General features: G+C 28.4%; 1 protein-coding gene and 1 long non-coding RNA gene across 3 annotated transcripts in view; one reads left to right on the forward strand and one right to left on the reverse strand.

The window, feature by feature from the left end:
- Positions 1-3,277, reverse strand: part of LOC107436764 (follistatin) — a 90,183-nt gene extending 86,906 nt beyond the window's left edge. Inside the window, exon 1 of the mRNA XM_016048570.3 lies at positions 3,082-3,277. Within this exon, the coding sequence (XP_015904056.1) occupies positions 3,082-3,163 (82 nt within the window). The 5' untranslated portion in view covers positions 3,164-3,277. The remainder of the gene's footprint in view (positions 1-3,081) is intronic.
- LOC122270402 (uncharacterized) overlaps positions 1-22,542 on the forward strand; it is a 201,760-nt gene that overhangs the window by 95,585 nt on the left and 83,633 nt on the right. The gene's annotated exons all lie outside the window — the stretch shown is intronic.

Raw genomic sequence — 22,542 nt, forward strand, 5'->3', positions numbered from 1 at the left:
ACAAAATACAAAAAACCGAAATAAAAAAAGCAACATACACGATTATTTTTGTATTTGAATAAATATTTTCTTGGATGCAAAACCTGAGAAATAAATTTTTTTGCACCGTTGGTATGTTAAGTTTCACAGAAACGAAGAAATTAGGTCTTTTTAAGCGAAAGTATTTTAAACCCATATAGATTTTTTAGGAAAATTGTCCGCAAAAAAACGACAGCTAATATATTTTCTTTCACGAACCACAAAAAAAAAGACTTCGCGGCTCGCCAGTTGGCAACCACTTTCCGTTTTATTGCAATAATTAACGTTTTATGTGCTATCTCTTTGTTTCCATCATTCATTCTCTATATGTTTTATTTTATTGAAATCATTCATTCTTTATACCTTTCATTTTAATGCAATCATTCATTCTCCATGTTATTGCATTTCCATTGTGTTCTCTTTTTTAATTGGATCATTTTTTTTCCTATCCATTAATTTTTTAATTAAACTATTTAAAATTATTTTAAATTATTTATAAGTATCAATGGTAATATTATTTTTCAAAAAGGGTCAAAATTAATAAAAAAATTCTAAATTGAAAAACTCATTTTTTTTCTTTTAGTACTTCTTTTGTCATGTCAAATTCAATGTGATTATTTTTTATTTAAAGTATAGCAAGGTCATTCGCCGAACTATGGTATTATTCAAATATGAAGTTTATGAACGTTGAAGATCAAACCGCTAAGAAAATTAGATTTCTGGAAAAAAAAGTTTACGAATGTTACGGGTATAAAATGTTTCCGTTTAAAAAGTGCATCAAGAAAAAATTATGTTTTGTAATATTCATTGATTTTTCTCTATATCAGCTATTTATTTAGAAGGTTGTGTTTTAAGTTACCTTGTTTGTTCTTTAAACGTAAAAATAATTAAAAATAAAATTTAAAAATTTATTTAACACACAAAAAACAATTTCGTTTTTTTGCAATTGGATCATATGTACAGAATTGGGTTATTTGTGACAAAAAAAAAACTAAAATGATAGATTTCTTTTATAATGGATTACAGTTTTTTAACATAAAATATCGTGTATTTTCTTTAATGTAAATAAAAATATATTTATTTTATACACATTTTATGGTCATACTTCTTGAAAAATTTTAGAATCCTTATTTTCATTCAAAAGCTTGTTACTCATAAAATTTCGATTTAAAAAAAAAAAAAAAAAAAAAAAAAAAAAATTTTTATTTTTTTGTGCAAACTCAAGAATCACTTTAATAAATATTTTTATAGATATTTATTAAATGTCAGTGGGTATTACTGTAGCCACTATCATTAAAAGATCAACTGTGCGTAAAAACATAAAAATCTTTTATATGCGATTTTAATTCTCCAAAAAAGGAATGAAAGTTGCTGAAATTTTTTGTTAAAATAAAATTAAGAAAGTTTTTAGAGCTTTTGAAATTAAGAAATAAAATTAAGAAATTTTTAGGTTTCATGATAATGAGAAAATTTTAAAAACTGTGACTCAAGCGCATAAAGTTTTAAAAGATCCCAAAAAGTTCTCAAAAGTTTTTTAAGAAGTTTAAAAATATCTCAAAAGTTTTTTAAGAAGTTTAAAAATATCTCAAAAGTTTTTCAGCTCGATGAGAACAACTTTATAACATAGTGAATTATTATACTTGTTATATATTATTTATATTATATATTAATAATTTAAAGAAGTTATTTTAGGTTATNATATATATATATATATTGTGGTTATTGTATCTAAATGTTTTTCATTATAAAGAGTTAAAAAGTATCAAACTATCTTGGCTAATTATTGAATTGACGGAATATATATGTTTTAATACATGTTTTAGGAAAATAATAGTTTAACTTTTTGTTCCTTGAAATAAATAAATTGTCGGATGCTTGGAACTTTCAAATTACTTTAACAAGTTATCGATATTTCCCTCTACAATAAAAGAATAAGTTTTTTATTCAACTGTTAATAACAGTTTAAGAATTTTAAACATATTTTTTTAGCGATAATATTTTTTCCAACGTTAATAATTTCACGACTATAAAATAATCATGACGGTACCATTTAACTTCAAATAATTTCATAAACTATTATTCAACGACTTCAAATAATTTTCAAACTCAATGACTTTTTACTGTCTATTTTCAGAATATCTTTAAAAATTGTTGAAGTTTTCTGCACTTAAGAAAAAAATTTCTTTCTTACAAATGTAAAAAAGTGTAGATTTCCTTTTCACAAATGTAAAAAAAAAGTTTCTTTTTTCTGCACGAAAGTCAAATTGCTTTAACAAGTTATTGAAATTTACCTCCAACAATAAAATGATAAGTTTTTTTATGAAAATATTAATAATTTACGCTTTCTAAACATATTTTATTTTAGCGATAATATTTTTTTCTAACACCAAACTAAAATATTCCACGACAATAAAATAATTAAAACATCAATAACTACTCTTCAACAACTTCAAACAACTTTCAAATTCAATAACTTTTCCCTTGTCTGTTTTAAAAATATGTAGACAAAATGCGAAAGTTTTTTTGGCTCCAAATAATAAAAAAAAAATTTGTACAAATGTAAGTAGCAATATATTGCTGTGTAACATATTTTTGGAACGATTATAATTTTCCAAACGTCAGGTTCAAATGTCGTGTAAAATAGTTTTCAGTAAAAGAATTCTAAAGGAAAAATAAATAAATTATGTAGACAAAAAGAAGTTTTTTGGAACCAAAAGAAAAAAAAAATCTTTTGCACAAATGTAAGGGACAATATATTACTTTGTAACATATTATTGGAACGATTATAATTTTGCAAAAGTCAGGTTAAAATGTCGTGTAAAATAGTTTTCAGTAAAAGAATTCTAAAGGAAAAATAAATAAATTATGTAGACAAAAAGAAGTTTTTTGGAACCAAAAGAAGAAAAAATTCTTTTACACAAATGTAAGGGGCAATATATTACTTTGTACCATATTTTTGGAACGATTATAATTTTCCAAACGTCAAGTTGAAATGTTGTGTAAAATAGTTCTAAGTAAAGGAATTCTAATTGGAAAAAAAAAGAGAGCACCTGTATGACTTACCTTGAGTTGTGGAGGTGATAGCAGCAATGATGAGTGTTAGGAACACCAGGTGATGTAGTGCCGTAGGCGATGGGACGATCATGATTTTGGCACGTCAAACGAAACTACCTCTCACTTTCTCTGCTCTCTCTCTTTCTCCTTGTGTAACTCACAGTTGTGGATGACTTCCATATCTCCGTAGGTTGCCAAATGCAATGCCTTCTTTTCTCGGCGACCGCCAACCCTCTTCTTCTCATCAGAAATCCCGCGCTTATTTAAGAACGATCAACTTATAAAACTTTCTTAAACCCTTTGACGCAGTATTTTTATTAAACACTCATTAAACTTTTTTCATTATTTTGCATTAATTTAGGTCAAAATAAGTGAAAAATATTATATTTAGCATTTTAATAATTTATGGTAATGAAGTACGAGTGTCTTTTCTATGTTAAAGATAAAATCTTCCAAACACGGCACTTTTCCAAACATTAATTTTTCAAATTTGCAGTTATTTAGATCTAATGAGATTTTAAGTCATTGCTGAAATTTCTTTGATTCGCAAATCCCATTATTGATAAATTTTTAAATTTGAATTATCGCATTTATTTAAGAACGATCAACTTAAAAAGATTTCTCAAACATTTTGATACAGAATTTTTATTAAACATATTTTTTCACTTTTTTTTATTATTTTGTTAATTTAGGTCAAAATAAGTGAAAAACATTATATTTAGCAATTTAATAATTTATGGTTATTAAATGCAGCATGAACACCGGTGTCTTTTTCTGCTTTAAAGGTAAAATCTTCTAAACATGGCTCACTGCCAAACAATTAATCAAATTTGCAGTTATTGAGATCGAATAAGAATTTTACTCATATTCGAAATTTCTTTGATTTACGAATCCCATTATTGACAAATTTTTGAATCTGAATGAAGAAAAAAATTCTTTCAAACAACTTTTTTTATATTTTATGTTTTATTTTTAGTATAAATATAATTCCGATATTCTAACAGATTTTTTTTGGTAAATATTAGATTGTTTTTTATAATTAAAAAAGTGCGAAATATTTTTTTGCTTGTAATTAGAGGGTCAGTTTTTAAATATTTTTTTTAAATACAGGCATTGTTTCAATTTTTTATCTTCTGATTGGTTTTGCAATATACAAAAACTAAGGCTTGGTGTAAGTTCCACGTTCCCTAAGATAACATTTATTGCTTGCCCTTCTTTCAAAATATAAGATTTATTTACGCAATTTTCGAGTTTTTGACAAGCCTTTATTAAAAATTGCAGTCTCTATAATGGAATTCTTTTATAAGTCTACATAAGGGAATTCTTCTGTTTTTCCTTCTTTGAATTAACCTTGCAAAAAGCATACTGAAAATGCTGCCAAATCTACTTCTGGCCCCGGACAAAATTTATTGCTTACCCTTTTCTCAAAATGCAACGAGTTTTATTTTCATATTTTGTCGAGTTTTGGACGAACCTTAAGTCAAAATTGTAGTTTTTATAGATACATAAGAATTTTTCTCTCAGTTTCTTTAAAAAAAAACTAATTCAAAATTGAACAAGAAACACTTATTTTCTTTTTTTTTAATAAGGAATCACGTCTGGGTCCCAGTACAAATGCCCCTCTTTTTCTCCCCTTTAACCTTGCATACAAAAAATGCCAACAAATATTCTATAAATCATTTTTAATGAATCCCTTATATAATTTTATAACGAATCCCTTTTTTTTATAATTTTGTAGCATACAAAAATACAGCAAATAAATATGCTCTCATTTTCTATCAATGGCTTTAATCAACTATTTTAAAAAGGCGTAACGTGCATATTTTTTTATTATAATAAAAGGAAAATTTTGTTAAGAATGTATATTGCAGAAGTATTTAAAAGCATTTCTGTGGCACATTCTTCTTATACATGCATCGTACTTTTTCACTTTTCGTACACATTCTTTAATTGTATTTTTCATACTTTTGTGCCATACCAAGAGTATACAAAAGATAATCATAAATCTTCAAGTCATTTTCACCCTAGAAATTATAAAAATTGATGCTTGTATTTTTCGATACTACTGAAATGTTACAATGTTAAAGCTATCTTTTTTTCTCGAAAATTTCGAATAAAATTGTCTGTACTTTAATTTGTTGTCAGCATTTTTTACTATTAATGCTTTAAAAAATAAAAATATCGAAATTATTTACGAATTTCTTGAAAGCAAATTAAAGCGAAATAGTTTAAACATATACATTTCAAATTTTCGGTAGTTTTCCTTCATAGGTTTCAAGATATATAGTTTTAAAATTGAAAAAAGTATGAAAAAATAATTCTTTATTGAAAGAAAAGCTTCAAAGTTTTAGCATCCAAGTTCAAAACAGCAAAGTAATAATTTGTCTCTTCAAAAAATTTTAAATAATGGTTTTTCGTTTCAATAGAATTTAAATGTATTTCTAATATATCTAAGTAATCTATCTATGCTAGGCAAAGAATCTATCTAAGCTATCTAATGAATCTATCTAAGCTATCTAAGATATCTAAGTAATATACGCAAGCTATATAAGGAATGTATCTAAGCTATCCTAGGAATCTATCTTAGCTATCTTAGGAATCTATCTAAGCTGTCCTAGGAATCTATCTAAGCTATCTAAGGAATATATCTAAGCTATCCTAGGAACCTATTTAAGCTATCTTAGGAATCTATATAGGCTATCCAAGGAATCTATATGAGCTATCTGAGATATCTAAGCTATCCAAGTAATCTATCAAAGCTATCGAAGGAATCGATCCAAACTATCTAAGGAATCTATCTAAGCAATCCAAGGAATCTATTAAAGCTAACTAAGGAATCTATGTAAGGAGCTATCTAAGCTATCCAAATAATCTACCCAATGTATCTAAGGAATTTATCTAAGAAATCTGTAATACGATGTAAAGCGAATTAACTTAAACCTTTTACTTTTTGCCACTTCATACTATTTTTGACAGCATTGGAGTTACATGAACTGTCGATGAAAAGCAATTTCATGTAGCGGATTAAATTAATAATTGTCTTTATCTCTGTAATTTTGAATCGAAATTAAAAAAAAAAAGCAAGGCAATTCTAGCGTCCAAAATTTCGAAACAAACTCATCTTCAATGACTTTTTCAGTTTAATTTATTTGTATTAACAGTGTTCATTGCAATGAAGTAGTTATAACATAAGCAAAAAGCCTATTCGCTCACTATCCCCCCAGAAAAAAAAATCGAACCAGAAGTCTTTTGTTCCTCCTATGACGTCATAGCAGCTCAGATTGGTGTAAATCAATCCATTCGTATCATCAGGAGGAAGTTATATACGCATCGTATTGTACTGCCATCTGATGATAATAGAGAGAACCTCCGTCATGAATAAAGTGAATTCTCGTAGCGGACTTCAGGGAATAAATGTCCACGTTTGAAAATATTTTATTTGAACTTTATAATTTTGTGTAAATATTTGCGTCACTTCACTACTATCTATGGCGTCCTGCGAAAAGTTTGCATTTGTAACGGATTTGAGGCAATAATGTCGAAACGGTCTTTAATGTCGAAAAACAAATGCGGATAGCCTATTCTCGTAGTGGACTTGAGGTAATGAACATCGACATTTTTGTAATTTATATTGAAACGTTAAAGATAAGGAGAATCTTGTTTCCAAAACATCGAAACTAACTAGTTTCCGTGATAACTGTGAATTTAACTAAACTACCAAGTATGGCGAAAACTACAATGATTTCACCAAGTTATTCCGAAGACAGTTTTGAGTTTTTCCACGCAAGCATCAGGTTCTTGATTTGTATTTTTTTAAAAATTGCTGGATGAAATTGCTGCAATCCCCATTGCCAATAATATCCATGATCTTGTTACCATCTTTCGCGAGTTTTAACTTATGATAATAACCGTGGTGATGATGATAACAACCTATGATCTATGATAATTATCGCTGAGAGTGATTCAGGGCAACATTTGACACGAATTGAATCTGTTGGCAGCTAGTAAAACAAATTTAATTTTTTGAAAACTTTTGAACCTAATTGAATCTATTGACAACTTTTAAAATTAGTTTATTCTATTGGCAACGTTTGTAACTAATTTAATCTGATGGCAGCTTCACGAAGGGAAAAAAATTCTACTAAAATTTCGGTGCATTATGATAATGATGTTTCTGGTAAAAATAAACCATAGTTCTGGTTTCATAAAACCAAAATATACGTATTTAAAGAATTCATTTAGTAATATTTCCATTCATATGGTAACTGTTAACCGAAATTTCTGATTTTCATAGTTCATGCTACCACGCAATTAGTAAAAAGTACAAAACTGAACAAAAAAGTAAATTTAACCGTTTGTTTTTATGTTTAACATTTTGTTTTTAAGACAAGCTGAAAGGTATCATGATTAACTTACCAAAATTTACCACATTTTATCACACATTATAAAACCATATTTTCTTTATTTTTAGCAAAATCATTACTAGAGCACTTCGGTAAAAATTATCGAGCTTTTTGATGTCCCCATAGAGCCAGTAAAACGGTAAATTTTACCATATTCTTATAGTTTACACCATGCTTTTTTTTCCAGTGTTTTGAAACTAATAAGCTATTTTCAACTTATGATTAATTTAATCTGCTATAGTTTCGCAGCTAATTTTAAAAACTACGTATATATTACCGTCGTTGAACAGCAGACCCAATTTAGGCTTTACGGTTACTAATATATGGACTCTGTAGTCTTGTAATTTTGAACCTGATCCAGAAGACAAGGGAACTCCAGGATCAAGTATTGGGAGAAATTTGCCTTCGTGAAGGACTTTTTGATGGAACTAACCCGCGTTTGCGTTGCATGGAGAGGAGAAGCCCGAAGACCTCACACGGTTAGCATGATGGCAAAGGGACTCTAACTCATGATCCGTCTACCACTGAGGATGTTTTACTTCCGGATTGTGGTCGGTGCGAGCCGGTTGCTGAATTCGCATCGACCAGCCATTGCTGGGATTGGAACCCGGTTCACCTCATTATCCCAAACATTCAGGAAAATTGCTCCACTGGTTTTTAGATTGATGATCTGTCGACAGGCTTGCATGTATTGGCAAGTGGCGATAGAACCAACAACAACATAAAAGGAATGTTTATGATGTTCGGAAATAAAAAAAGTAGAATACCGCCACCTAAGTTGTAGCCACCTTAAAGCCAAGAATAGAAAAGTTTGGAATGATATTATTCGGCAGGCCAAGGCTCACAGCGGGTTGTGCTCTATAAATAAGAAAGAATACCGCAAACTTTTTGTCTCAGAACTCTTTATTATTTATTTTAAGAATAAAGCAAATGAAATAAAATAAACTTTTGACGCATAGTACATTCAATTTTTCCTTACAACATCCTGTTTTCCTGTAAATCCTATTTTTTTCAAAAAAATTAATTACATTTTTTTAACTAAATTATGCTTGATTTTTCAAATACAAAAAAAAGTTTACTGTTTTTCTTTGTTTTTAAATAATCTAGATGTAATATCATTTTAAAACGCCTGTTTAAGGAAAATTTTTGTGGAAATTCAAACACACATACTTAAACATATTTTGCAGGAATGTTTATAGGTTTTATTTAGTATGATACAAAATGCTCGCTTTATAGTGAATAATTTTATTTTTCAGAAAAATGTGCTGTCCCGTCAGCTTGCGTAGGGACCGAAGGTGCACGGTATTAGTTCTCTTTAAACTGTTCTACCTCAAAGTGCTCGACTTCGCGCGCAGGTCGTCGGGCTACCAAAGCAGCGGAACCCATTCCCCCATTCAGGATCAAAATTGCGTTTTCAGGTCTTCGGATCATCCTCGGGGATGTTTCCCAGACCGTCGCCAATAGCCCATTGTGCAGCTCTAGTGCGACGTAATTAAAGTACTTACCTGCCTACCAGAAAAAATGCGCTATCTTAAATTGCAGTTCTATTGTTTTATCACCATTAGGTAAAAGAACGTGCATATCTCAATAAAGTTCACTTTCATAATCTTTTAATTTTAAATATTACTTAGATGGCAAGTATATTCCTGAGTCACGATTCAGAAAGAAAAAAATTAGATTTAGGGGAGAACTTTTAAAGTGAACATGCAGACTTTTGGCATTAAGTGGAAAACCCCGAAAACTTTCCTTGGCTCTGATTCAGGGATAATTAAACTTGATAACGTAATGATTTGTTTGTAAATGCTAAAAGTAGAACTATATATACAATGTATACACCAGTATATAGTATAAATTCTTTGCTCTAGAATGAACTACCAAAAGAACTACCAACTTCTTAAAAAAATCTTACATTTCACTTAACAGCAAAGTGAAGAAATCTAGGTTTGTCAACAGGAGCATTAACTATCGAAATGGTGATCTTTATAAGACGTGATCGCGAACTACTATTTTATTTTATAACCGTCGTTGAACAGCCGAATCAAATTTGGGTTTATGACTAATAATGTTTATCTCCGTAGCCTTGTAATTTTGAACCCAAGCAAGGAGACAAGGGTGCTCCTGGTTCAAGTATTGGAAGAAATTTGCCTTCGTGGAGGACTTTTAGAGGGAACTAACCCGCATTTGAGTTACATGGAGAGGAAGACCACGAGAATCTCCCACTGTTAGTCTGACGACAAGGGGACTCTAACCCATGATCCGTCTACCAATAAGGATATTTCATGTCAGCATTGTGGTCGGTGCAAGCCTGATGCAGAATTCGTATCATCCTCAGAGATGTTTCCCAGACCGTCGCCAATAGCTCATTGTGCAGCTCTAGTGCGACGTAAATAAAGTACCTCCCTACCTATGTTATACATTTTAATGGTTATTAAAAATCTATCCATCTGACATTAAATCACACAAACCACGATAAGTATAAGTTCGAGATATTTCTTAGAAATATTTCCATTTCTGAGATAAGATAGAAAACTCATCTGATTACCACTTTCTCATCCACTTTCTCATCGGATCATCCGATCGGATCTTTTCGGATCGTCCTCAGGGATGTTTCCCAGACCGTCGCCAGCAGCTCTACTGCGACGTAAACAAAATACCTATCTGCCTACCACTTTTTGCTTATTTTGTCAGATCTAGGAAATTTTTTAAGTGAATCAAATTTTTTTAGCAAACAACAAGTTTTCTAAACAATAAACAAGTATTTAAAAACAAATAACAAGTTTGAGTGATTTTAGTTTTGTTAAATTAAAAATTATAGTTAAATTACAAATTAAAAAATATTATATTTTAAAAGTTCATAAATTTAATTTTTTTAAAAGGTTTACAATTTATATAATTTTTTGATGATACAAGACAACTAGGAAGAGAAAAAAGCTAAATACTAAACAAGGAAGACAAAGAAACGGAAAATAAATTAAAGTTTGAGTAATTTTAAAAATGTTAAATTAAAAACGTACGTTTTATCAAAAATTAAAATCATTTTACTGTTCTAAAGTTTTTAAATTTCAATTATAGTTTTTAAATAACCTTTGAAAAGATTTATGAAAAGAATTTATATGCTTATGGAGTAGTACAACAACTAAAAAAAATCTCATGCATCTTTTCACTTCTTAAAAAAAATTTCAAAAATTGACGTCCAGAAAAGGACTGAAAACTTTAATTCATTTAAAAAGTTCTAGAAATTGACAAAAAAAATTTCAATGAGCGATTTGAGAAAAAATAATGATAATACACAGTTTAAAATTATTCAGGAAAGGGATTTTAGTTTAATACATCTCGATTTCCATGTCAGCAGTGAAATATTTCTGAGCATCGCTGCCATCTAGCAAAATGTTGGAAAATTATAAACGTAAAATTATAAAAGATTATATCTTTTATCTAATAAAAGATTATATCTTTTTTTCCGGCTTCTTTTTCCGGTTTTTTAAATAAAATTGTATCCTTTTTTTTTAAAGAACTGTTTGTTATTTTTTTACTTATTACTTATTATTTCCCCCTTTTTTCATATGTTTTTAATTTCTCTTTGTTTCATTCTTCATTTTGAACTTATCTAATGGGTTCTGTTTACTTGCAGCTTAAGCGCAATAAATGAAACTTATTGTTTTTCTTAACTTTCTTCGTGTNTATATATTAAAATCGTATCGTAGGAATCGTATACGAAATAATGAAACTATCCGCAATAAAAATTTTCCGTCCATTTAATTATTTTTCAGTGCACTTTTTCTTACTCTGAATAGGTATGAATAATAGCCTAAACACGACTTGAATGGATCTAGGAATGCTATATAATGATTATAAAATGAGGTTGATATCACGATTTCCACAGAATTCTTCCCGCAAAAAAAAAGAGCGGATGATCGCCAATTCGAGCAATCTGAAAAGATCATGAAGAGCGTAGTAAAAATCTTTGGAGTATGTGTGAGCGTGAATTTGCTTGCCGGCTGCGCCGACATCCCACGTGACTGGGGGGCGGTAACCACACTCATTGAAGACGAAGAATTTCGGTTCTATTCACAGGAATGTGACGTAGTATTTCAGCGCCGACCTTCCAATTTCATCCTAAACTAAAATGTCCACGTGCGATGCTATCACATCACGCGGAAGAGTTAACTTTCGCGGATAAAAATAAATAAATATCTTGGACAATTAGACAAATCTATCGCTTTTGCATCAAGAAAATTTATTTTTAAGCAGGAGATTCATCTCGGATTTCTCATTTAATCTTTGTTTGACGGTCTGAAATACAAACTACAAATTTGTAATTGCATTTTATTCAGTACCATAATAATAAATCGGCTGTAATTAATACTAATTGAGGTATTAGTTCTTATTTTGCGAGCTGTACCATAATGAATTGTTGTTCAATAATATTGAACAGTATATTTTATTATCGTCATTTTTTGAGGTTTATATTTGTTTTCATTTTATATTCATTTTGTAATTACAAAAAAGGAGAATAATGAATAGTTCACGAATGATTTATAACAAAAAATCGGTGTTCTTTTATGAAAAACTTGGTTCAAGTTGAACCACGATGTTGTGCGATTTTACCTCACTCTTCATAAGTTGAATCATAATGTCGGGCAATTTAACTTCATTTTAATGTCGTGCAATAAAGCTTCCCTTTTTATAAGTTGAGTCATAATGACGTGCAATTTTACTTCTCTCTTTAAAAGTTGAAATCATAATGTCATGCATTTTCGATTCTCTCTTTATAATTTGAACTATAATGACGAGAAATTTTACTTCACTCTTTATAATTGTCAGAATCAGTCAAAATCGTATAAGTTAAACAACAAAGTTAAGTGTATACTACAGGGATGAGATTTTTCCGCTTTTTAGCGGACTTCCGCTTTTTTCACTTTTATTTCTTGAATTTCAGCTTTTTCATCAAAAATTCAGATTTTCTAAAAATTTCACTTTTTCTTATAAGTATTCCTATTTTTCAGAAAATTCTCCGATTTTCAAAGAGAAACAGAAAATTCAAACTACATAGCTACCAATCCTTTCTCATTTTTACTTATTTTAGCTTTTTTCTCCCCTTTTACACGCAGCAGATAAGATTTTCCGAATTTTTTACCCGACCTCCAGATAGGTCCGATTTTCGTAGTTCAAACGACGCTGCTTCTGACAAGCCTTTTAGAAGTCCCAAGCCTGGAATCTGCTAATATCTCGATTCTTATTCACACGATTTTAATATTGTACGTTGCGATTCTTATTTACGAGATTTAAAAATCCGATATTGTGATTCGTATTCACGCAAGTTTAAAATTCAATGTCTTGATTTGCTCATGCGGTTTATAATATCACACATTGATTTTCGTATTTATGCGTGATTTTAAAATAAGGCATTGGGATTCGCATTCACGCATTCTAAAAATTATTCATCATAATTCTTATTTATGCAATCTAAAAATTACGCATCATGATTCGTATTTACGCGATCTAAAAATTAGGAATCGTAATTTGTATTTACGCGTTTTAAAAATACTATATCCCAGATTGTATTTTCTCATTTTCAAAATCGTATATCTAGTTTCATATTCATGTGATTTCAAAATCCATAATTGTTATTCATATTCACGCAATTTTAAGATCAATTATTGCGATTCTTGTAAGAAGTAAAATTTTTTTAAAATTAGTTGCTATAAAGGTAACTTTGTTTCTAACGACGTTTTTTAGTATATGTAAGTCTTACAACATCAGAGAAACTGGAAGGGTTCAAAATATATTCAACATTCTGTGCTTGCAAAGAAGAAAAAATGGGATTTTTCACAAGATGTTTGAAGATGGACTAACGACTAAATATAGCAAACATAAAAGATATAGCAAACAAAAGCAATCACTTAAAAAGAGATTTAATTAAATTTTTTTTTTGGAAAAAGAGTTAATTAACTCATCATCAAAATTTTATTTATAATTGCTGTTATTTATGCTATAAAATGCAAAATTCTTATCAAATAAAAAACAATTATCTAAATAGTTGCTGATTGTCATGTAATTTTTAAACTAAAATAGCAATTTTTGTATGTTAAGGAGTTACTATATATTTCTACTTCACTGTTATTGATATGTTTCAGAGGGCTCCAGTTAGATTAGACCAGGAATGGGCAAACTTTTTTGGTCGAGGGCCAAAAATTGAGAAAAAAATTGTTTGGCGGGCCAAGTAAAAACTTCAAAATTTAAATTTAAAAAAAAACCAATATTTAAGTTTTAATTTAAATATTTAGTGAGATGAATGAAATTTCGATTTCATTTTTATATGAGTAGTTCCTCATATGAGGTTCTAAGTGAGATAAGCTTACTTTAAGGAACGAGGCTAAATGCTTGTCTGTTAGTCTACTTCTAAAATGATTGTTTATATTTAAGATTATTGTATTTTATTTTTAATATTTTATATTTAAGATTATTTAAGATTAAGCAAACATAGCACTGATTTCCTGAGCATGAAATATTTAGATTTTAGGTACTAGCTTTTGGTAATGATCTGTAAAACTCAAACATTGGCATATTTAAAAACAACTGTATCAGATGATTGCTAGATTGTTCTCTCGTTGTAGCTTAAAATGCGCAGTCTGCCACACGTGAAGCATAATTCACCTATATTAGATTCCATAAGTTTGCTCCTCGAGAAAGACAAACGCCAATCTACAGCTATTCTATAAAGAACTTCTGCTTTCAACATTTTACCAATTGAAGCTCTCTGTGCTATTTCCATCAATTTATTTGTAGAACAAAAATAGAGAAAGTAAAAAGGTCATCAGTACTTTGTTAAAAAAGAAAGAACATAAATAGCTTTAAAAAAGTCGACAAGAAAATAGATGCATATTTTTATATTTACACTGGATCGGCAAGTTAAAATTCTATCCGCGGGCCGGATAAAACCTTCCGACGGGCCACAGTTGGCCCGCGGGCCGTAGTTTGCCCATCTCTGGATTAGACTATAATATGAGCATAATGATTCGGTCCATTGTTAAAGTTTTTTTTCCCAATATAATTTAGAAATTAATATTACTGATATATTTCCTATAAATCACATAACAGTATTTATTAAAAGAAATGAAATATTAATGTATATTCTCAGTAGTTTTAATTTGCTAAACCAGGTAGTTTTTCAAGTAATAATTGTCTCTTATGTGAACTGAGGAAAAATATAATTTCCAGCTTTATTTTTTCAACTGGTAATTTTTAATTTCACTACATGTTAAGTATCAATGTAATCATTTATATAATAATAGATTAGTACACAATTGTATGTCAACACATTATTTATTACCTTGAACTGTCTGGAATTTATTTTTAAAGGGTTGTGCTTGCATAAAATTTACTATCGTGGAAATTCAGCTTTTTTGCCTTTTGGCTAATCTCATCCCTGATACTAGTACAAGTATCAACGCTAATAAATATGGAAAAAAAATACAAAGCATGTAACAATTAAAAACTAATTTGATCGTTTTAGTTATTTTTGACGCTAAGGCATGAAGCAAAGGGAAATATGTTAAGCACACTCTTCTAAAGGGTAAATCAATTTGCAGCAGCTATTTCAAAGAGCGATCTTCATCAAAATGAAGTAAGTATAGAAAAAATTTAGAGCATAAATAACATTAAAAAAAAGTGGAAGACTAAAATATAAATAACATTAATACATAAATAATATTAATACATAAATAACATTTAAAAAAAAACATCAAAACATAAATAACATTGAAAAAAAGTGAAAGGCGTAAATTGTTAATTGCTGAATTATTTTTTTAAATCTTTTTGCAAGCGTTGAACGAATCTACGAAATTGAAACGAATTGTAGGCAAATTATGAGAATTTTTTAAAAAAAAAAATAATTAGCATCCTTTTTTAAAAGAAGAATCGTTAGGTAGTTAAGGACGGATTAAATTTCTAAAGAGGGGTCCTAATTTTATTCTTTTTCGCGAAAATCGCAACAAATTGAAGGTAAATTACGAAAACTTTCACAAAAATTATTAATCTCCATTTTTAAAAAACAGTGAAAGATAGTTACGAACCGTGTAAATTTCTAAATGGAGAAGTCTTAATTTTAGTTTTTCCAAGAATTAAAGAAAATTACAAGGAATTGAGGGTCAAAAAAGTTTTATATTTTTTTAAGGAAAGGTTGTGGGAGATAATGCCATTTAAACGTTTAAATGGGAGAAAGCACGTGATTTTTTTTCTTTCTATGAATTTAAAAAGTTTACATCGATTGATATTTCTGAATAATAATTATGCTTTAAATGAGTAATCTCAGAAAACTGCAGTGAAAAAATATACTTGATGGTATAAAATTTTATCCCCTTCGAAAAATATGATGATGATAATTAAAGTCTATGTGTTTCAAACATTCAAAATGGCGCCTATTAAAGCTTATGAGATTGGGCGACTATTTTCAAACAATTATAATTGAGGCTACAATAATTCAGTATACAATAATTCTTTGCATTATATAATAAAATCATTTGTATAATTTTATGAGCAGCGATGGCTCAGGGGATAGAGCGTTCGCCTTCCAATGCAGCGAACCGGGTTCGAATCCCAGTCGATACGAATTCCGCTTTCGGCTTGCACCGACCACAGACTAACCGTGGGAGGTTCTCGTGGACTTCTTCTCCGTGTAAAACAAATGATGGTTAGCTCCATCAAAAAGTCCTTCACGAAGGCAAATTTCTCACAATAGTCGATCCAGGAGTTATTTTGTCTTCTGGATTGGGTTCAAAATTACAAGGCTACGGAGTTGAATATTAGTAGTCGTAAACCCATAAAATTGGGTCGGCTGTTCAACGACATTTATAAAATATAAAATAAAATAATTATATCTATAAAGTATACTAAACATATCTACTAGGTGTTCACAAAGTTACTGACCCATTTTGAACAAAAATAGTTAAAAACAAGATTAGACAGAAAAAATATTTGCTGTTAGTTGCATTTTTAATAAAAAAATACATTTTGATAAAAAATATATTATGTTTGATTAGTTTGAATTTTTTACATCAACGGGCATTTTTGCTGAAAAAAATACTTTAAAATACTTACAATATAATCACATTTGTAGCAATAATATAACGTAGATTCGAAGCAAAATGAATTGGCATACATCATCGAACTAATAATTAATGCCTCAAAAATATTTAGGATTTTGATAGTATACCTTCGCTTTAAAGTGTTCTTGCAGTAATGAATCACAAAATTTCAAATCTGGCGAATAGGAGTGCCAGTTCATGCTTAATCTTACATGAACTCGCTCAACAACGTTTAAATGAACTCGTACTGCAAGTTGTCACCATGGCCATCTGGTGGAGAAATTCGGAACTATTTGAACACAATGGAACAAAGGGTGTATTTTTTACAAATCATGCATTAGTTTCCTTCAAAATGGGTCAGGTATTTTGTAAACGCACTGTATTCGCTCATTGAACTTGTTGATGAATACACAAAGATTTTACCCTTTTGGAAAAAAAATCTACAGGAATTGCACATTCGTTGCTCATTTACCATTGCACATTAACACACATTCGTTAAAAAATAATTTGAGAAAGATCCTATTTTTTAAAACTAAAATGGCAACACTACTTTAGTTTCAACTAGTTTTTTTCTTTTGACATTCCTTTTGATAGAAACCTTTAAGAAATAAAAAAAACTCAGTGATTTGAATTTGATTAGTGACACCGCATAAGTTGGATTTTACTATTGCTATTATTATTATTCCTCTTCACGACTTATGTTTCTTTATTTATTTTGTAAAAAATAAAAATTCTTTCAAATGAAAATAGAGTCAATGGAATTAAAAAAATAAATATTAAAATGATTAAATGGAATTCTTTTAGAAAAAAATTAACTTTAGAACAAAAATAATAATTTAATGTTATTGAATAAGGAGACAATTTTTTTCAACAGAGCACTTATTCAAATAGAGTCAACGAAGTTAAAAACGAAAAAAAACCGTAATATGACGAAAAGGAATTATCCTTTTTTAAAAAAATACATTTAAAAAAATCGAAAAAGAAATTTAACTATTTTTTTTAACAGCGCTTATCAATCTTGAGTACAGTGCGCAAAAAAAGAAGAAAAAGTATAATCTGAATACCTTTTAATCTAGAATCTAGAACAAAAATTTATTTTTTTTAAACATGCTTATTTCTTCGACAGATTTGGATTTCTAATCCTCAAATTTTAAACAAACGGCAATTTTTTAAAAATTTGATAACTCAGTAACTGTTTGACCGATTTAATTTTCGCAGTATCTCGAGAGCGTTTATTACCGAATTCAAAAAATTACTTTTAATAGGAATTTATTACTCTTCATTATTTTATTTAATAAGTCGAAAACATTTTGCCGTATTTTGCTGTTAAAGATGCCGTACTTTTAAAATTAGATTTTTCAAGAACTTATTCAACCGATTTTGCTCAAATTTTGTATTTTGCCAAGTAAAATTACGTCCTATCCCCTATATTTTGGTTGATGTGAAACATTTAAAGAAAATAATAAAAACTAATAACTATTTAACAAATGGCTATATTTTGCATGGAATTAGCATATTAATTTCATGGACAAACGATTTTTATACTTGTGTGCAAATTTTCGTTTATTAGCTTAAAGGTTACGATCTAGATATGCACAAAAAGTAAAGTTAACATTAAGGAGTCGAAACTTTGGACTACTGCCTTGATCAAACTATGGAAACCATATTTCCCAGATTGCTACTATCCTCTGTATTTTAGAGTTCAGAAATCCGAATCCGTCGAATTTAAGTCTGAATTCACAACTGAAATTATCGTTTTCACTAATTAATTAGCATATTTCAGATCACCCCCTCGAGTCCTTAAGACTAAGTCATATAACGTGAAGATCCGATCATTAGATCAAAAGTTATTCAGGGTGATCCGTTTTTTATTTTACGCCCTGTTTAACAATGTTATAAATAAGATTTGACCCATAAATAAATAAAAAAGTTATTCAAGTTGTCAGTTTTAGTACCATGTTCCCACTAGCCCCCTCTCACCTATTTATGCGAGAAAATACCAAAACGTTGTCAAAATCTGACGAATCATTATTGAGAAAATTGAGATTAAAAGCATCAAAACCAGATCGATTGATATGACTTTATTTCGAAGATTTGTACTTTTAATATGAATATTTTTAAGGATATATATAAGGTTATGGGAACTTGATATCAGAGTCATTTATATTACAGAATTAATATTTTGTTCTTTATATTTTGGAAATAATTTTTTTTCTTTAATTCCGCCAAGAGTTACTTTGTATAGATTTAGTAAACGCAACGTTCCCAAATGTCTCTTTCCAACATAAAAGTCTTTTACTCTTTTTAAACGCAGACACGCTTTTGAATTTTTCATTGGACTATACTGCCGTATCGACGAATCAAAAGTTTTGCTGAGATTGCGTCTTCTACCATTTCCTTTCTAAAATAGTTTTACCTGGATTTGGAAGAGTTGAGACAGACAAAAAGCATTTGAAGTTTCCTTATGTGAAATTCATGCTGTAATATTTTATTATTAAAAAATATTACGAAACGTTAGCAATTTATAAAATTCTGCCACTGATTCAAGTAGTCTCAAAGTTTGATGTTTCTTATGGAAAGTTTTAACTAGAATTTTTTTTTCTCTATAGTTAAATATATAAAATAACTTTTAAATATTTTAGTAATTTACAAACTAAGAGCTTACCTATTGTTCAATATCTTCCCGTAAAAAAAATATCACCCTAAATAACTTTTGTGCTCGTACACTAAAAAAAATTTTTTCGAAACTACCAGAATGGTAACATTTACCGTGTTTCTGGCTCAATGAGAACGCCAGAAGCTCAGTAATTTTTTCCGAAGCGATTTGATAATTCTTTTGGTAAGAGTAACAATAAAATAAGGTTTTATAATATGTGATAAAATATGGTAAATGTGGTAAAATTTGATACAGATGGCCTCTAATCTTCTTACGGTTAGCCTAATAACAGTAGAGCGACTGTAAAAGCATGTTCTTCCCATATTTCGAAAAAAGTATGGTCGAAACTACCAAAATGCGGTAAAATTTACTATGTTTCTGGCTCAATGGAAGAACTAAGAAACACGGTAATTTTTACCGAAGCACTTTAGTAATGATTTTGTTAAAATTAATAATAAAACATGGCTTTAAAGTATGTTATAAAATTTGATAATTGGGATAAAATTTGGTGATCTTATCATGATACCTTAGAACATGAGATAAAAATCATTTATTTGGTTAAATTTACTTTTACGCTTTGTAATTTTTCCTAAATGTGTAGTAATAAGTACTGTAATTTCGAAAACCAGAATTTCCGGTAAACCATTATCATATGAACGGAAAAATTACCAAATGAATGTTTTGAAGATCGTATGTTTGGTTTTATTAACTAAAGTTATGTTTTTTTACATGAAATGTCACATTACCATATAGTAAGGTAATTTTACCTGAATTATTTTCTTTGTGTACTAAATACCAATCTGAATGGTTGAAAGGGCATATCAACCTTAAATGTGCTAATTAATTAGAGTTAAACTGATAATTTTACGAAAACAGACACGAAAGCGTACTTTCTTTGAATTAGCATATACTTTTTTTTTTTTTTTTTTTTTTTTTTTTTTTTTTTTTTTTTTTTTTTTTTNTTTTTTTTTTTTTTGTCAGATATGAATTCTTGACTATCAAAATGTAGGGGATTCACAATTTTTAAACCTTTTGAAATAAAATAAAAAATTCAATCATTTTAAATATATTTTCAAAAAAATACTCTTTATTATTAAATTGCATAGCATCCATATTTTTTGATATAGAAATTTTTTTTTAGAAAACATGTAAATTTTTTTAAATTTTTTAAATTTATAAAGAACTAAGTAAATAAATATGTTTTAAGTGCATAAATAAAATAATTAGGGTTTTAAACTTATAAAATGATAAATATTTTAATTTATAAAAGTTAAATTATGAATTATTTTAAATTTATGAAAAGCTAAGAATTAGAAGCCTGTGATTTAGAAAATAAACGTGTTCAAAATTAAAAAAATGACAAATACTTGAAGTTATATAAAGATGAACATTTTGAATTTATACAAATCTTAATTGCTATGTGTTTTAACGTGATAAAAAGCTACATTTTTAAGTATAAAATAATGAGAACTTTACATTTAGTAAAATGAAAGTGCTTTAAACTTTTAAACTGACAGGTAGTTTGAATTGAATAAATTTTAAGGGTTTTTTATTTATGAAATGCTTAATAGTTAATATTTTCTAAAAATGATTAATGTTTTAAAAGTAAAAATAAGTATTCTAATTCAGAAGAGGTTTAGTATTTAAAACATATAAAATGTTAAATGTTTAAAACTAATAAGATGAAAAGTGTTAATATAAATCAAATCCGTAATCTGTTAAGTGTTTCAAATTTATAAAATGCTAAATGTTTTAAGTTAATAAAATTTTCAATATTTCAAATTTAATGAAAAGCTAAACTTAGAAACTTTATAGGGTTATGCTTTTTTAATATATAAAATGATATTTGTCCCATCTCTATACAATTGTAAGGTCTTTTAATTTAAAAATTATTAAGTATTTAATTTATAAACTGTTAAGTGTTTAACACACATAAAACACTAAGTTAATTTATAAATTCCAATAATTCTAAAAGTGTTTAAAATGCTCTCAATGTTTTTTTTCTTTCTATAAACTTTATTTATTGCTCGAAATACGTATCAAATTTGAAAAAGTCATTATTTTTAGCGACATTAAGTTACTTTTAAAGACATGAAACCAATAGCTTGAGACAAAAAACTGAAATAAATGATTCTTTGGGTAATAGATAGATTTCATGGTTTTTGATCAGTTGTCAGTATGTAATCCTACTTATTGATGAAACTGATACTGAAAAATAGTTTTGTCAAACCTCGAGAAACCTTTTGTCATTGTCGTCAAACCTTTTGTCATTGAAGTTGAAAGTGCATTGATCACATGATAATAAAATATTCTGTACGTATTTAGAGAAATGAAAAGTTTTAAACACGTGATTTATTGAATTTATCTACTTTATTCAACACCTGAGACAAAGTTTTGAAACTTCTTTTAAGAAAGAAGTTTCGAAAAGCTGCTTACGAATTCGACATGAGTTATTGAAAATTAAATTAAATTTAAAAAATAATAAAATTATAAAAATTAAAATTAATTGCATTAATTAAATTCAGCTTAAATTATAAAAAAAAATTCATATGTTCAATTTTTTATGTGAATTAAAATATTATAATTAGATAAAGATTCTCGGTTTATTTTTAATAAAAGTATTCATCATTCAATATGTTACCGTTAATGACCGAAATCAAGAGAAGGTCGACTTTCACCGGTGAATGTCGGCAATCGCTTTGGTGAATGTCCGAAATATTTGTTATATCCGATTTGATATTAATTTATTCGTTGATATTATTTTATTTATTCGATATTTAAATATCTGCTGAGGATATATTAGGAGAAGAATCAGTTTCGAAGTACTGGGCAGTGGCACTGACCTTCAAAAAATATTGATGTAGGGCATACCGGGCAGGGGCACTTAACTAGACCAAGTATATATTTCGGCCATTTACCAAAGGGACTATGTGATTGTTAACATTCACCGGTGGAAGTCAACAACCACCAATTTCGGTCATCCACACAAATATATTAAATTTTTTATATAACTTATGAATTAAAGATTCTTGGATATTTTTAATAAAAAGTATCCATCCTTTATATTGTCTTCCGCGTTTTTACTGTAAGAGTTGAACAAGAAAATTAAAAATATATAAAAGTAAAATTTTATATTATTCTTTTTCACCTATTTAAAAACTTCAAATGAAATCCAAAATGCTTTTACAAATTACTTGAAAACAAAGTAAAATAACTGAAATGCATTTATTATAAATTTTATGGAGTTATTTTTAATCGTGTTTAAAATGCACAGTTTTCAAAAATTGGGTCAGTTTCCCGATTTTGGAGCCCTTTCTAAACTGTT

This window comes from Parasteatoda tepidariorum, chromosome 7 (assembly GCF_043381705.1).
Source record: "Parasteatoda tepidariorum isolate YZ-2023 chromosome 7, CAS_Ptep_4.0, whole genome shotgun sequence".
Classification (NCBI taxonomy): Eukaryota; Metazoa; Arthropoda; class Arachnida; order Araneae; family Theridiidae; genus Parasteatoda; species Parasteatoda tepidariorum.